Here is a 15,625-nt window from a genome sequence, read left to right as displayed (position 1 = left end):
TTATTACTTTAAGCCTGTTATTATCATTATTATGGGTGATTAAAAATCCCATTAATCAGATGCTAAACAGATTAAGCCCTATGAATTAATTTTCTGGAAATAACTAAGATAAACATTCTGTGCAGAGCTCATTTAATGAAATAGAAGCTGTTTATCTGCAAAATTAGGGCTTGAGAGTAGCTGAGCTTCAGCTGGAAAAATCCAGTACGGTGTGGGCACGGCGGGCACAGGCTGGAGCCAACGCCGATTTTTTACCCATTCTAAGTAAAAGAAAAATCTTGCTGTAAGTAATTTATGATACATTACACAAAGAGCTCATTAGCGAGAGCTACAAAATAAAATTACAGTCGGTTAGGAAATAATTCCTTGATTTAGTGTGTAAGGACAGGGGGCTGAAGGGCAGAGGCCCCATGTGCTGCTGGTGGGAGCACTGAGCTCTGCTGGGGAGGGCCTGGGCACCACCCTGTCTGTTCCACTGGCCAGGTGTGCACACCTGAGGGAGCTGGGCCTCCTGCTGCCTTCACTCTGCACCACCCCCATGGACTGACACAGCTGGCCACATGATGGGAGCAGCAGCAGCAGGAGGACCTGGAAGAGGAGATTTCAAAGTTGTTTTCCTGGAAGCAATTTCATTACCGTGTTAGTTCACTGTCATGACTAATTGCTGACACTTTTTTAATGGTTGTGTATCACACAGTAGTTCCACCTGCTGCTGGGTCCAGACAGCTTTAGGTCTGTTCTGCAATGGGGACCAGGAAGGAGAACCCTAAGGTTGAATTAAGAATGGGATAACAAAATATAAGAGATAAATAAAAATAAGATATGTTCTGGTATGTTAGCAAAACAGGGTGAGATCTGGAGCCACACAGGATTTTCTTCCTGGTTTATGTGCACCCCTGCACTACACACAACCTCCACCATTTCCCTGTGAGCAGGAAGCAACTGGGAGCCAAGACCCCTGGAAAATGGAAGGCCATTTTCTCCTACTAGCAGTTAAACAAGAGGGTCCTTACCAGCTTTGCCATTAATGACAGTGATATAGGAAATGAACATTAATTGAGTTTTCACGACCGTCTTTCCCTTCCACAATTACGGAGTTGCCTCTGAGAGTAAAATATTGGAAGCCATGGGGTAAAGCAGTGTCACTGCTGTGAAATAAGTGTGAGAGCCATGCAGCTGTGGCAGTGCCCTCATCCTGAAATTATCCAGCTGCTCCTGCTGCTATCCCAGCCCTGGGCTGACCGACATCCCGATCTCCAGGGCATTGCTGGTTCCTTTTCTGTGCAGAGGAGCTTCACAGCCCAGTATCCAGCCCCTGAAGTGTCACCAGGGACAAGTGGACCCTCCCTTGGCATCCATTTATAGCCTCCTCCAGAAATTGCCTATGGAATTGCTGTTTCTTGTGTCTGTTTTAATAAATGGGTGTGTTTGCTATTGCTGTTGAAAGTTCTGTGCTTGGCCTTTTTAAGTCATTTGATTAGGAAGTAGAGAGAATATTTTAGCAGCAGAGAAGGCTCTCACAATCAGCACTAGGAGGAATAATCCAATTTTCTTGGCCAAGAAGGGCAAGGGTCCTCCTAGGAGGTCAAAGCTCCCTTAGCACAATTAGAACTTTAATTAATGAAATTGGTTGAGCATCCACCAGCAGAAGCAGCGTATTTGTGGAGCTCTGGGAGTGGAGACAGCAGCTCCCTACTGGCTCTCCTGAGCACACCCTGGGCCCCCAAATGCACCCAGACCCCACCATGCATTCCAGAGATGCAACTTTGGGGCTCTTGGTTGGACATCGAGAGCGAGATTGGCCTCTCCAGCAGCCCTGTGAGGAGCGGCACGACTCACCGTGTGTCGTGCTGTTCAGACATGCTGTCTGCAATTAATATTGCATAATGGCCTCCTGATTCCTAAATTATGTATTTCTCCTTCTCAGCATCGTGTGGTTTTTTTTACAGGGTTAATTATTTTCCATCATTCTGCTTTAGCAACAGTCGTCTTAATTAAGGGGGCCAAGTTCCGCTCTCAGTGCTGCCTGGCAGATCCTAATGAAATCAATGGAGCCGTGCGGTGTAAATGGGAGGGACGCCGGCCCTCCAGTAAAAGTAAAACGTTCCCTCTCTTGTTGATTAATGCATAAAATTAACCCAGGCTTAATGTCCCACTGCTGACTGAGTGAATCACTGCAGAGCCCCCTCTCGGGCTGCTCTCCCACCAGCACTTCTGACCTTGTTCATCCCGTGTGCACGCCAGCAGCGCTCTGCCACCACAGCAGCACGTCCTGGCTGCCCTGGCTCTGCTTTTGCCGTGGAGAAACATGGCAGAGGTCAGCAAGCAAGACTCCAAGTCAGTGTCACCTCTTCCTCCAGTGGCTCCAGACAGGGCTGAGCAAGTGGTTCCTGTCCCTTTGCTCCTGCCCAGGGCTCTGCCAGCAGGCAGCTCCCCCAAAGCCATGTGCTGTTCGCTTCCAGGGATTGAACACCTGAGGCAGGGATTTAGATCAGCCCAGAGCCCCATCCCTGGCAGTGTCCCCCGGCTCACTCCCTGCCTCTCCCCTCCCACCCTGGCCTGCTGGCACCAAAAGGGCTGATCCCCAATTATTCCTCCCTGGCTTGCATTTCCTGACAGCCCAACATTAAACCAGGCCCAGGCAGCCATGCAGGGGAGGCTCCAATAAGTGGATGCACATGCAATATTCATGGATGGCTTCAGAATAGTTACAGATCCATCACACTTGGCAGCGGGATGGGGATGTGCTCTCCTAATGCTGGGCTTAAGCACCTTCTTGAACCCGAGCCCTGAGGATGGATGAGCGCCTGGAGCCGGGGTGCAGGCACGGCCCCACTGCTGGCGTGTCCCCATCTGTCCTGCCACAGCCCCCTGCCCACTCCACGGTCCCCTCCCACCTCAGGGGGGAAGCCTTTGGGACCTGGGCCTGTGGGCACCCCATGATGTGCTGCTCCTGTGCCCAGCTGGAGCTCTGGGTTGAGAGCAGGGAAACCAAGGGAGCCACTGGAGCTTAATGCCCTCACTCTGGGAAAGGTTTGTTTACCAGCTTCTGGCCAGCACCACACTGCAGCTCCCAACCTGATCTCATCCCCCAGGATTAATTTTTACACAATCATTCCGCAGTCTATGATAATCACTCCATAAAAAAATGAAGAGATTTGGGATTTTTTCCAGCACGGAGGATTAGGTCTAAAGACAAATAATCTGCAGGAAGCTCAGCTGCATGCACACCCCTAATCGCTCCACACTCTTCCCAGCTTTAGCTCGTTCATTAGGATTTTCCACAGTGGGCTGGCTGTCCTTGCTGGGGCTGGCTGCCACGGACAGGCAGACACATCCCGAGGGATCCGGCCGTGTGCCAGCCCACGGGGGCCACGGCAGCAGCAGCCTGGGCCAGTGGCAGTGCCACGAGTCCCCACAGTGCCACGCATGCCCGTGGTGCCCTCCAAGCCTGCAGTGCTGGGCACACGGCTGGGCTCATCAGCTCTCTCTCCACTACAAAGAGGAGCCTCTGGAACCCGCTCCCCGCTCTGGGATCTCTCCAGTTTCCTTGGGAAGGAGGTGAAGCAATTGGCATAGGAGACATTAATGCAGCGCAAAAAACCAGGTGGTGGGATGGTTTTAAAATGTAATAAGTTACTAAAGAAATAATGAGCTTAAATCCTGAAGCCTTTAGTAAATTCTGGGTGGTTTAACCCGGTGAAGAGTGAATAATAACCTGGAAATTGGCAATTTCCCTGTTCCAGGGGCAGCCATGTCCTCCTGAGCCCCCAGGAACTCCTTCAGCAGCCAGCCTTGCCAGGCCTGGCTTAACTAACCCTTGTCCTGCACTAAGAGCAGCAGTGAGTGCAGGAGGCAGCAACACACACCCCAATCCCTCCTCATGGGCACACCAGGATTATTCCCATTGTTTCCCACTGAGGCTTGGGACTGAGTTCCCAAAGATTCCCGATGGGATGTGACCTCACGTCTGGGGCTCGTTGGGCTCCTGGCACTGCCAGAAGGGTGAGAGCTCACAGGCTGAGAGAAATCACTGCACGTTTTAGAGTCAGGAGGAGAAACGTGCCCGTTGTGCCCAGCAAGCATTTTTCCAAATATAATTAAAATAAGTACATCTCTCCGACGGCTCTGACCACAGGGATAAGGATGCAATGCCAGGTTTTTAAAACAAAATAACGTAAGCACTTAGAAAAGGACTCGAGCAGACTTTGGGTACTTATGTTCAAAATAATTGTCCCAGGAAACCCGATTCAGCAGCCACCCAGGCTGAAAGCACTTAGGCACACGCGGGCAGGCGTTCAACAAAGCATTTAGTGACCCCGGCGCTGCATCAGCAGGAACGCGGGGCTCCGGGCAGGGAGTGACTCAGGGAAACCGCGGGGCTCCGGCGGGGGACGGCCGGGGCTCCTCCTGGGTCCCGCCTGGATCCCACCTGGACCCCGCCTGGCTCCTGCCGGGGTTCCACTACAATCTTACCCGGTCGTGCATGGGTCCCATTGGGATCCCAGCTGGTTCCAGCCTGAGTCCTGCCCAGCCCTCACTGGGGTCCCGTCTGGCCCCACTGCGCCCCCCGTTTGCCGCTGGCTCCTGCCTCCGTGGCTGCTCCCACTGCCTTCAGGGCCGGGATGTGAGGGTTCCTCAGCCCAGCAGGGTGTCCCAGGAGCCGCAGGAGCTCGCTCCTCACACCCTTCCCCCGGGAACACTTTTGCAGTCCAAGCTGAGCTGCTGTAATCCAGCAGCCGAGGAGGGAGAATGCTCGTGGTAATAAATTCATGGATCTTCACACCCCAGCAGGCTGACAAGCACCTGGTTTTAAAGAGACTTTAGAACCACTTGGAGCACTGTGAGGCAGACCGAGACCCCCTTATGCTTGGAGACCCCAAACACCAGCTTCAAAGGAGGAAGGGAAATTGCAAAAATAGCCTGGGAAAAGTGGATTTCAGTGGGGGCAAATCTTCAAAGCACAAGTTTCCTATGCTGTTATAAAGACTGTGTACCTTTTGCATGAATAAGTCAAAAGTGGGAACCTTTCCTAAGCACTCACCCAACCTGACAGGTGGTTCCTCCTCTGGGCTGTGAAGTGACTGATGCTCCTGGATCCTTTTGTGTTTCTCCTCGATGGGACCCACCCCTCCTGCAGTGCCAGCCCTGCTGCCCAGGGACTCTGCCCTAGGACAGGGTGTCCATGGGTCTGTCCCACTGCCCAGCTGAGAGGTTTCACACACGAGGCACATTTCTCCTTGGAGAGCCTCAGATCTCAGCTAACCGGATTTCCTGCCGGGGTTTTCCTGGGTTTTCCTGACTTTAGGGCCGGTGTTTCTCACCAGCTGAGGGCTCGGTGCACCCGGGGCTATCCCAGGACTGCTGGGAAGCTGCTGGCAGCCTGGGACACGTCCTTCCAAGCTGCCCCTAGTCCTCAAGGCAGCTTGCAGAGCACCGTGTGAGCCTCTGGCTCCTTTGGAGCTGCCCCCAGCCCCGAGCTGCCTAATTGAGGCAGGAGCAGTACCTGGGCCTCCCCGCTCCTGCCGCAGCCTCCGGCCAGCCGAGCTCTGTGTCAATTACAGGAAAATCAATGAAGATACTGCTCAGGACTCCTTTTCACCATTCAGCACGGATGATATCCTTCACTTTCTAGCACTGATTCATTTACTTTCGGCCTCTCCAGGGGCTCCTGACATATTGCTATCTCTGAAGAATCTGAAGCAAGAACTGCCTTTGTTTCCACTGCAACTTGTTGGTGGGGCTGGAGCTCACTGAGGGTCAGGGGAGAGGCTGCAGCACACGGCAGGATTTAAACATTTCTTACCAAAACACCTTCCCACGGTCCTCCCAAATCTCTTTTGCATGGGCAGAATCAGGGGGAAAATGGGTCCAAACACAGCACCAGAGTGCCATCAATGTCCTTGCTCCAGCTGAGCTGTCCCCAAAAGCGGTGACACCGCAGTAGTGCTGCTTCTCTTGTTGGCCATGTTGGATAGAGCTTGGAGCAACCTGGTCCAGTGGAAGGTGTCCATGGCAGGGACCTGGAACTGAGTGGTCTTTCCCCATCCAGCAGCTGTGAACTGTCCTGCAAGAGAAAAGCCAGGAGAGTGTTCCGGACTGTGACACCAGGGCTGCACAGTCTCACTCTGGGGTTTATTCCTACCCCCAGGACTCAAGGACAGAAACTACAGGAGACAGTATTACTGATTCCTAAAACATTTAAAGCAAAAGTCTGCAGTTGGTTTATCCTGGGAAACCTTGGATTCCACTGGGACAACCCTATCCATGTTGAAGCTGGGGACACCAGGGACTGGGTGGACAATAAGGGACATCAGGGGACAGCCACATAAAATGCCTATGTCCTGTATCAAACCACTGCTATCTCCTGCATTCCCAGCCTTTTCTCTCGCTCCACTAAAGCCACAGGCAGCAGTTGGATATAGACCTCAGGCCGTGCTCTGGCCCAACTCCCACTGCAGGCAGAAGAACTTCACTGATGCAAACCCCAGCCCTGCGAGCTCCTCGTGTTCCTGCTCTTCAAAGAGAGCTCTGTGCATGGAGAGCAGTAGGAAATAGCCCAGAGCAAGGACAGGGCTACAAAGACAGGATCTATTATTTATGAGGCACTTCAGTGAACTCGGGGCTTGGAGGCAGAGTGGGCTGGGGGGGGACCTTTGTGAGGGGAAAAATGGAGTTTGAAGAAACACTGAGAGTGATGCAGCATGCAGGGGTCGTGCTCAGGAGAGACATCCTGGGAGTGCAGGAGGCTCTCTTGGAGTTCACATGGGATTTACTCTGTGGTTTAGGGGGCAATTTAATGACCCGTGCTCCAAACACCAGGCTTTTAAAGAGCAAGGGGTCTTCTGAGCTGGCTCAGAGCGTGCACTGCCCAGCACAGGCTCCAACAGCTCCGTATACGCCACCCGGGATCCACCGTGCCTCAGGGAAATGGGAGCTGGGCATGCCGTGCACCCACCCAGACACGGGTCCCCCAGCAGAGGCACAGGGTGCCCAGCAGAGGCACAGGGTCCCCAGCAGAGGAACAGGTCCCCAGCAGGGGAACAGGGTCCCCAGCAGAGGCACAGGGTCCCCAGCAGAGGAACAGGTCCCCAGCAGAGGAACAGGTCCCCAGCAGAGGAACAGGGTGCCCAGCAGAGGAACAGGTCCCCAGCAGAGGCACAGGGTCCCCAGCAGAGGAACAGGGTGCCCAGCAGAGGAACAGGGTCCCCAGCAGAGGCACAGATCCCCAGCAGAGGCACAGATCCCCAGCAGAGGAACAGGTCCCCAGCAGCCTAGGCCCCCCATGGCTGAGCCATGCCCAGCCCTCATGCATATCTGGGGACTCCGTGGGGTCCAGGGGGGTCCCTGTGGCTGCCAGACTGGGCCACACAAAGCTTTTGGGGGTCACTTGGGCACCCCAAGGCAGTGGAAAGGGTGATCTGGGCACCTTAGGGTTGCTGAGGGAGCACTGGGGATGTCAGGGTGGGCACACTGGGGAGGGAACGGCTGTGGAGCTGCTGGGGGGCACTGGGGCTTTTGAGGGCACACTGGGGTCGTTGGGGGGATAGCTGGTGTCGTTGGTGGGCACGCTGGGGCTGGGGGGGCACAGGGCCTTGCCGGGGGCTCGCTGGGCCTGTCGGGAGTCCCCGGGGCGCCGGGCTGTGCCCGAGGCCGTCCCGCCGCGGCTGCCGCGGGAGCGGGGGGGCCGTGCGGGGCCGTGCGGGGCCGTGCGGGCGCTCCCGGCTGCCATTTCACCGCCCCGTCCCTCCATTTTCCTGCGAGCGCGGCGGAGCCGGCCCGGCCCCGGCCCCGCCGCCGCCCCCAATGTAGCGGCGCGGCCGCCCCGCACCCGCCCAGCCGCGGGGCCGCCTCCGGCATGCGGAGCTGCAAGATGGTGCGGGTGGCCAGCGTGCTGGGGCTCGTCATGCTCAGCGTGGCGCTGCTCATCCTGTCCCTCATCAGCTACGTCTCGCTCAAGAAGGACAACATCTTCGGGGCGCCCCGCGCCGCCGGCGCCGCCGGGCCCCGCATGTACATGTTCCACGCGGGATTCCGGTGAGGCGCGGCCCGCCATGGCGGCCCCGGGCCCGGCCCGGCCGGGCTGCGAGGGGGGCGCGGGAGCGGGGCCGGAGAGCTCCGGGAGCGGCAACCGCATGGCCCGGGCTGCGGGGAGGCGCCCGGGGACACCGGCACGGCCGCATCCCGGCGGCGGCGGCGCCGGGCGCTCTCCGTGGTGCTGATGGCGGCGGCCGCGGGGGCGGGTCGGGCACGGCCGGTAACGGGCTGCGGGTCTGTGGGGGGGCGTGTGCGTGTGGTTTGTGTGTGCACGCGTGTTGTGGGCTTGACTGGGTGTCTCTGTGTCTGCGTGGGTGTCCTCATGTGTGCTTCATGGATGTCTCTATGTGTCTCCGTGTGCGGGTGGGGGTGTCTCCGTGTGTCCCCGTGTCTGCGCACGGGTGTCTCCATGTGTGCGCGTGGGTGCCCTCATGTCTGCCCGTGGGTGTCTCCATGTGTGTGCCTCCATGTGTCCCCATGTGTGTGCATGGGTGTCTCTGTGTCTCCGTGTGTCCCCATGTGTAAGTTGCTGTCTCTGTGTCTCCATGTGTCCCCACGTGTGTACACGGCTGTCTCTGTCTCCATGTGTCTCCATGTGTGTGCATGGGTGTCTCTGTGTCTCCATGTGTGCACGTGTGTGTGCGTGGATGTCTCCATGTGTGTGCATCGCTGTCTCTCTCTGCCTCCACGTGTCCCCATGTGTGTGCACGTTTTGGTTTCTGCGCCCATCTGCAGGTCTCAGTTCGCACTGAAGTTCCTGGACCCCTCGTTCGTCCCCATCACCAACTCCCTGGGCCAAGAGCTGCAGGACAAGCCCTCCAAGTGGGTCTTCAACCGGAGCGCCTTCGCCCACCAGAGGTGAGCAAGCGGCTGGGCAGGGCCCGGCTGTGCCCCTCCTCACCGGCAGTTAAGGGAATGCAGCACCCTGCTAAGCGCTCCGAGCTCCGAGGAATTTGCCAGAGGCAAGAGACAAAGGCTGAACCAGAGCCTTTCCCCAGACACTTGCAGCTGTCCCGAAAGACTTGATTATTTCAGAGCAGGACACCAGGCTGCAACACACATTACTGTACTAGAACGTGACCCAGTTTCCTGGTGTGCAAGTGGAATTGTCATTACTCCAGAATAAATAGCCGTGGTTTAAGAGTGGAAACACTCTGGCCTGTAACAGCCATGACAGGCTGTGTTCATGGAGGCCGAAGGCACACAGAGAAACTTCCCAGCTGCTGGCAGTTCTGAGCAAGTGCAGTGCTGCTCCTGCCTCCAGCTCCGCTCCAGCTGCGGGGGCAGCTACAGAGCTTGGTACTCTTTATACACACATCTATTTGCTGATTACATATATTTGGCATTTCTATTTAAAAAAAAAAAAAAAACATGTAGCCATTTAAGACAGCTACTGCTGTCTTGGACTGTAATTTTGTCCTGACAAATGCCTGCTGGTTTAGGGACTGCCTCGTGGCTCTGCTCACATGTCCCACCTGGGGAGCAGGAATCTGGCTCAGTGGCCAGGCAGGATGGGGCTGCTGCACCTCTCAGGGCAGGGTTTGGGCTTTTCTCCTGCCTTCAGGCCACAGTCCAAGGACAGCAGGACAAGTAATTCCCTTCCAGTGCTGCCACACACTGCCCTCAGGAGCCGTGGGCTACAGAGAGGAGGTGGCACTTAGTCCCATCTTTTCCCCAGGACATCCCAGGCTGTGTGATAGTGGCCACCCTCAGTGTTGCTCCATCCCTGGCACCAGCAGCTCCACAAGCCTGTTCCTGTGCTACCCCTCCGATGATTTTAGCTGATGCCTCAAGGAGCTGCCTTTGCACTTGTCCGTCAGCCAGAACCCATAATTAGGGCACCCAGTGGGACTCCATTAATGCTCAGACATTGGAGGATGTGAGCTGGAGGAATGGTTGTTTGTTTTCCATAAACATAAGTAAATAAAGTCCTATTCGGTTTCTAATTTTATGCCCTGCAAGGGAAATTCCCAAGCAGGGTTGGTTTTGTTTGCTTTGTAAGCATCCCTAATAACCCTGTTAAAAGTGCTGCTGTGCTTGCCCAAATATGAATTAAGGATCTATATTTGCATAGATGGAGACAGTGACTGTCACTTGGTTTTGTGATTGGAAGCTTGTTAATGAAAGCATAAATATATAAAAATGGTCTCCTGTTAATTCAGTTGGGACATCCTGGTTTTGTTTCACGTGCCTTGTGGCTGCACCAGGAATGAGAGGCACACACAGCCCCAGCAGAAAGCTGTCCTCACCCCGTGTCACAGCCCAGGCAGCGTGGTGCAGTGCTGGGTGGCTGCGGGGGTGTAATGGGAGCTGCACCCCTTGTCCTAAGCAGCCAATCCCACATTTTAATCCTGACACTATTCCAAGAGGCACAGGCACAGCCTGAGCTGGCATCAGTAGGGACCAGCCGGTAAATCCAAGTGGAGCTCTAGGTGAGAAGCCAGCTCCCTCATTCCCATCTATTTATATTGATTTAAAAGCCACTGCACCATGTTGCTCAGGAAACTACTTCAGTACACTTTAAATTAAAAAAAGGAAAAATACAAGTCTAGGTGGAAAACAAATCCACTGCAAAAAAGGGCAATTAGAACTCCTTGTTTTCTGTTATTTTGCTCTTGTTTTAGGCAAGAAATCCTTCAGCATGTTGATGTCATCAAAAACTTTTCTCTGGTCAAGAGCAGCGTTCGGATCGGGCAGCTGATGCACTACGATTACTCCAGCCATAAGTACGTTTTCTCCATCAGCAATAACTTCAGGTCTCTGCTTCCTGACGTGTCTCCCATCCTGAACAAGCACTACAACATCTGCGCCGTGGTCGGCAACAGCGGGATCCTGACCGGGAGCCAGTGCGGGCAGGAAATTGATAAATCGGATTTTGTCTTTCGGTGCAACTTTGCTCCAACCGAGGCTTTCCAGAAAGATGTTGGAAGGAAAACCAACCTTACCACCTTCAACCCCAGCATCCTGGAGAAGTATTACAACAACCTCTTGACCATTCAGGATCGCAACAACTTCTTTTTAAGTTTGAAAAAGCTCGATGGGGCCATCCTTTGGATCCCCGCTTTTTTCTTCCACACGTCGGCGACAGTCACGAGAACACTGGTTGACTTCTTTGTGGAGCACAGAGGGCAGCTAAAGGTCCAGCTGGCTTGGCCAGGAAATATCATGCAGCACGTTAACAGGTGGGTGGGCTTGCCTTGCATTTAACTGGCCAAACACATCTCCTAACTGATTTTTCCCCTCACGCCTGATGTAGGAGGCACAGTCTGGCAAGTCAGGACCACTTTCTTGCCAGAGCCACTGAAGTTTTGTGGTTGCTTCAGAACAGCCTCCAGTTACTTCTGAGCAGACTGAGTCTGACTCCCTTCTTGTCTTCCCAGGTACTGGAGGAACAAGCACCTGTCCCCGAAGCGGCTGAGCACAGGTATCCTCATGTACACCCTGGCTTCGGCCATCTGCGACGAGATCCACCTGTACGGGTTCTGGCCCTTCGCCTTCGACCCCAACACGCGGGAGGACCTCCCGTACCACTACTACGACAAGAAGGGAACCAAGTTCACCACCAAGTGGCAGGAGTCCCACCAGCTGCCTGCAGAGTTCCAGCTGCTCTACAGGATGCACGGTGAAGGACTGGCCAAACTCACCTTGTCGCATTGTGCCTAAGAACCTAAATCTTGAAGTGCCAAACAATTGTCTATAAAAGTGCCCAAAACCAAATTAAACATTCTTCAGATAGAATTCTAAAAAGGAAAGAATCCACCCTAGAATCTTTTCCATAATTTAAAGATGCTTTTTAGCTACTGCTCATCTAAGGGTTTCAGCATATTTAGCGGTGCAGAAGCTTTTATCATGTTCTGTGGATGCGATTTGTGCAGCTGCAAAGTTGAAACATTTTGCATTTCTAGATAAGCCACTCAGTATGTTTTCATATCTGTTCATATTTTAGCATTCTACTAAACGCCCGAAATAATTTTATTGTTCCTTCCCATTAGAGCTAGAAATGCTACTTTTAAAAGGTTTTGCTTTTTTGTATCTGTTGCTGTCAATAGCTCAGCGTTGCCATGGCTGATGGAGGAAGCCACTCGGAATTCCAGCGCGCCGTCACACGCAAGTTCCTCACTGTGGATCCTGATTTCCACTGCTTGGGTATTTTCCTATTTACTGAATTTTACATTTTTTAAAGAATAACAAGAAGAAGGTCACAAAGTGGCTCATACCTTAGCTAGGTGTTTGTATCACTCTTGGAATACTTCAGTGTTTTAATTCCTTTGGGACAGATCCTAATTCAGGCTAGACAGACGGAGGCATGTTCATTCCCAACCAGCTGATACTATTCTGTCATTTGATTTTAAAGTTAAACCTCCACAATACATGGAATTAGGCTTCTCTGGAGACCTGTTTGGTGAGAAAAGCCCCAAACCCCATCCCTCTGCTTGGGCAGGGATTGGCAGGATGGGCAAAAATGGAAGCCAGGTGCTGGGGTTTTTAAAACCAGTTTTTGTAGGGAAGTGAGCAGAGCTGGAGCACAGGGAAGAGGAAATGCCATGACGAAATTTCCCCAGTTTTGTCTCTAACTCACCAGTCAGACAGCTGGAGTAGTGTCCCCATTTTCCCATCACCAGCAGCACTCCAAGGCAGACAGGGCAGCTGCTTCCTTGGCACCACAGGAAATCCAGCTGTTTGGGGACAGGACAAACAATAGGGTCACTCACAGTTGGGAAGTGTTGGCCATTTTGTCTCAGGATAAAGGAGCCTGGGAGATAACTGGGTTTCTTATGAGTATGCTGGCAAGTATTTAACCAGTTTTTACTGTTCTGAGTGAGAACTGACCCCTCAATGAAAGAGGATGCAAAATCCAGTATTTAAAATGGCACAGGTTAATTTTTCTTAGCTTCTTTACCTGTGATCAGACATAGGAGATGAGGAAGGACATGTCCAGCACAACACCCAAGCTGAGCAGCCCAGGCATGTCCTGGTGCCCACTGAGGCACTGCAGGTCCTCTGGCCCTGCAGCCAGGATGGTTCTCCCCCCACGCCCCTGGGTGGAGCAGGAGCCTGTGGCTTTCTCCTCCATCTGAATTATCCCTCATTTCCCAGCTCTGCTTTTCCAAAGGCTGTTTAGGGCTGTGGTGGGGCTTGGACCACCCCCCTGCTGCCCCATGTCCAGAGCTGCCCCAGCCACTGTTGCTGGGGCTCTGGCCAGTCCTGTGCTCCTCACACTGGCTCAGCAGGGTCCAGCTGGAGTGCCTGTGCCCATGGAGTCACAGTGGTGATGTCCCAGGGCTGGAGTGAGTCCCCCCAGTGCCAGCAAGGGCTGTGGGATCACTGCCTCTGGGAACTGTGGGGCTGGCAGTGGCTGGGCAGCACTGGTCCCAACAAGGCCTGCAGGGACCCTTCTCCACCTGCTGGAGAACACAGATTGTTTAGCCCCAAACTAGAAATTGCACAGGGAAGGGAGAGCTCTGCTCTGGTCATTAATGACATGCAGGAATGAATAATTTCTGCTGTTGTTTCCTATGGAGCTGTACAGCAGCTGTGCTGGTCACTGTTGTCTGTGGTAAACCAATGCCCAGCAACTCTAATCCTAAAGGCAAAGAGCCCATGGGGTCAGAAGGGTCACCCCAAGCCCTGAGTGACCCTTCTTGGCTTCTCTGAATGCCAGATATTTTTATCAAGAGGCCTTTTACCAGTTTCCTGTGGGGACCCATCATTTCTCCTCAGCAAATTAAAGAAATGAGACCTTCTATCATTATACTGGCATGAAAGCAGGGAGCATTGTGCTCCATACAGTTTCTGGAACCTCCCATGGTCCTGGAGAGGAGCAGAACCCTCTGACAGTCCTGGGCACAGACCTGGCATCACCACCACAACTTTCCAAAAGCACAAAGAGGCACCAAATGCAGAGAAGGAAGCACAAAACTGACTGCAAATATTTGGAAATGGGAATACAGACAAATTATTGACAGAAGGCCATATTACATCATTGATTTTTAAGCAAAACTCCCCATCGATGCTCCAGACCCACACTGAACATTTCAGAATCATTGATTTTAATGGGGAGTTCTGCCCCGTGATCGATGGCACAGCACAGCCCAAAGTAAATTGCTTCTTAGTATCAATATTCTTTTGCCCGAGCTTATGCAAGGTGGAAAACCATCTCAAAGTGCACAGCTTTTGTTTTGCCAGGTGGGGTCTGAGGGACAGGTGGGGATGGCAGGGGATGGACAAGACAGTGGCTGAGGAGGAGAGGCTCTTTGGGGCTGCCTCTGTCCAGCACAAATGCCTTTGCATTAATAAACAAGTATATTATTTATTTCATTGTTATTTACAAGGTGCTGGGGGCTGCCCTCCTTGCTCAGGACAGCCAGTGGCCCCTGCAAGTGGCACCACCTCAGCTGGGCTCTTCCTTCCCTGTCTTTGGCCCCAAACCTTCCTGCATGAATTCCTGATGGTTCAGGGAGAATCCTCCTTCCCATGACTGAATGTCTAGACAAGCCAACAGAGCTAATGCAGCGTGATCAATACCTGCAAGTACAAAACATTTGAGGCTCCAAAATCCAGACAAGTCCTCCTGAGCAGCTCCCTCCATTGGGAGACCCTGCTCAGCCCTGGGCTGCCAGGACAGTATCCAGTGGCAGCCACATCCCTCTCCAGCCCCTTTGCCAAGGTGCCAAGGTGCTGGGGGTGTACATAGGATTGGGAATACATGTTTCCTCTCTTCTTTTTATACATCTTGGGTCTTTATTTTTGTTGCTTGCATCTCCTTGGTGAATGGTAGCAAGGCACACGAAAACAGGCATTTGGCTACCAGGTTTAATTGTAAGACTAAGCCAAAAAGCAAGAGTTTGTGAAACAGAGCTAACTGTGAATGGAGGCTGCAAAAACAGGGCAAATAGGAAAAAGCAGGTCTTCTGTAAATGAATGTGTCTTTATTTCAATGGCTCTACAGTTCAATGCCTGATGGAGTTGTTTTAGATAAAAAAATATAAATATCAAAAAAAAAAGAAAAAAATGCCATAATTGTAATAAAGGTTTCATTAGTAAGGGCCATACTAAAAGCACTGTTTATTTTTCAATGGCTGATGTTCATAAAGGGCCAGGGCACCTCTCAGGTGAGCGGTGGGAAGGATGCTGCAAGGGGAGCTGCTCCAGCCCCACGACCACGGAGAGCCTTGGCACTGGGGCTGGGACCAGGCTGTGTGTGTCCCCTGTGTCCCCTGTGTCCCCTGTGTCCCCAGGCCGGGGCTGGAGCTGGGACCAGGCTGTGTGTGTCCCCTGTGTCCCCAGGCCGGGGCTGGAGCTGGGACCAGGCTGTGTGTGTCCCCTGTGTCCCCTGTGTCCCCTGTGTCCCCAGGCCGGGGCTGGAGCTGGGACCAGGCTGTGTGTGTCCCCTGTGTCCCCAGGCCGGGGCTGGAACTGGGACCAGGCTGTGTGTGTCCCCTGTGTCCCCTGTGTCCCCAGGCCGGGGCTGGAGCTGGGACCAGGCTGTGTGTGTCCCCTGTGTCCCCAGGCCGGGGCTGGAACTGGGACCAGGCTGTGTGTGTCCCCTGTGTCCCCAGGCCGGGGCTGGAGCTGGGACCAGGCTGTG

The 15,625-nt window shown here is 53.5% G+C and overlaps 1 protein-coding gene across 1 annotated transcript; it reads left to right on the top strand.

Annotated features, from left to right (window-relative positions):
• The first annotated feature begins 7,858 nt into the window (after positions 1-7,858).
• On the top strand, positions 7,859-15,366 carry ST8SIA3 (ST8 alpha-N-acetyl-neuraminide alpha-2,8-sialyltransferase 3). Its single transcript, XM_059847750.1, has 4 exons — positions 7,859-8,037; positions 8,773-8,895; positions 10,662-11,219; positions 11,418-15,366. Exons 1-4 carry the CDS (start codon positions 7,859-7,861, stop codon positions 11,698-11,700), a joined length of 1,143 nt encoding a protein of 380 aa, XP_059703733.1. The 3' UTR covers positions 11,701-15,366.
• The last annotated feature ends 259 nt before the right edge of the window (positions 15,367-15,625 follow it).

The sequence above is a fragment of the Haemorhous mexicanus genome, chromosome 5 (assembly GCF_027477595.1).
Source record: "Haemorhous mexicanus isolate bHaeMex1 chromosome 5, bHaeMex1.pri, whole genome shotgun sequence".
Taxonomy (NCBI): Eukaryota; Metazoa; Chordata; class Aves; order Passeriformes; family Fringillidae; genus Haemorhous; species Haemorhous mexicanus.
The sequence above is the reverse complement of the archived record's forward strand: the minus strand, read 5'-3'. Positions and strand labels throughout refer to the sequence as shown.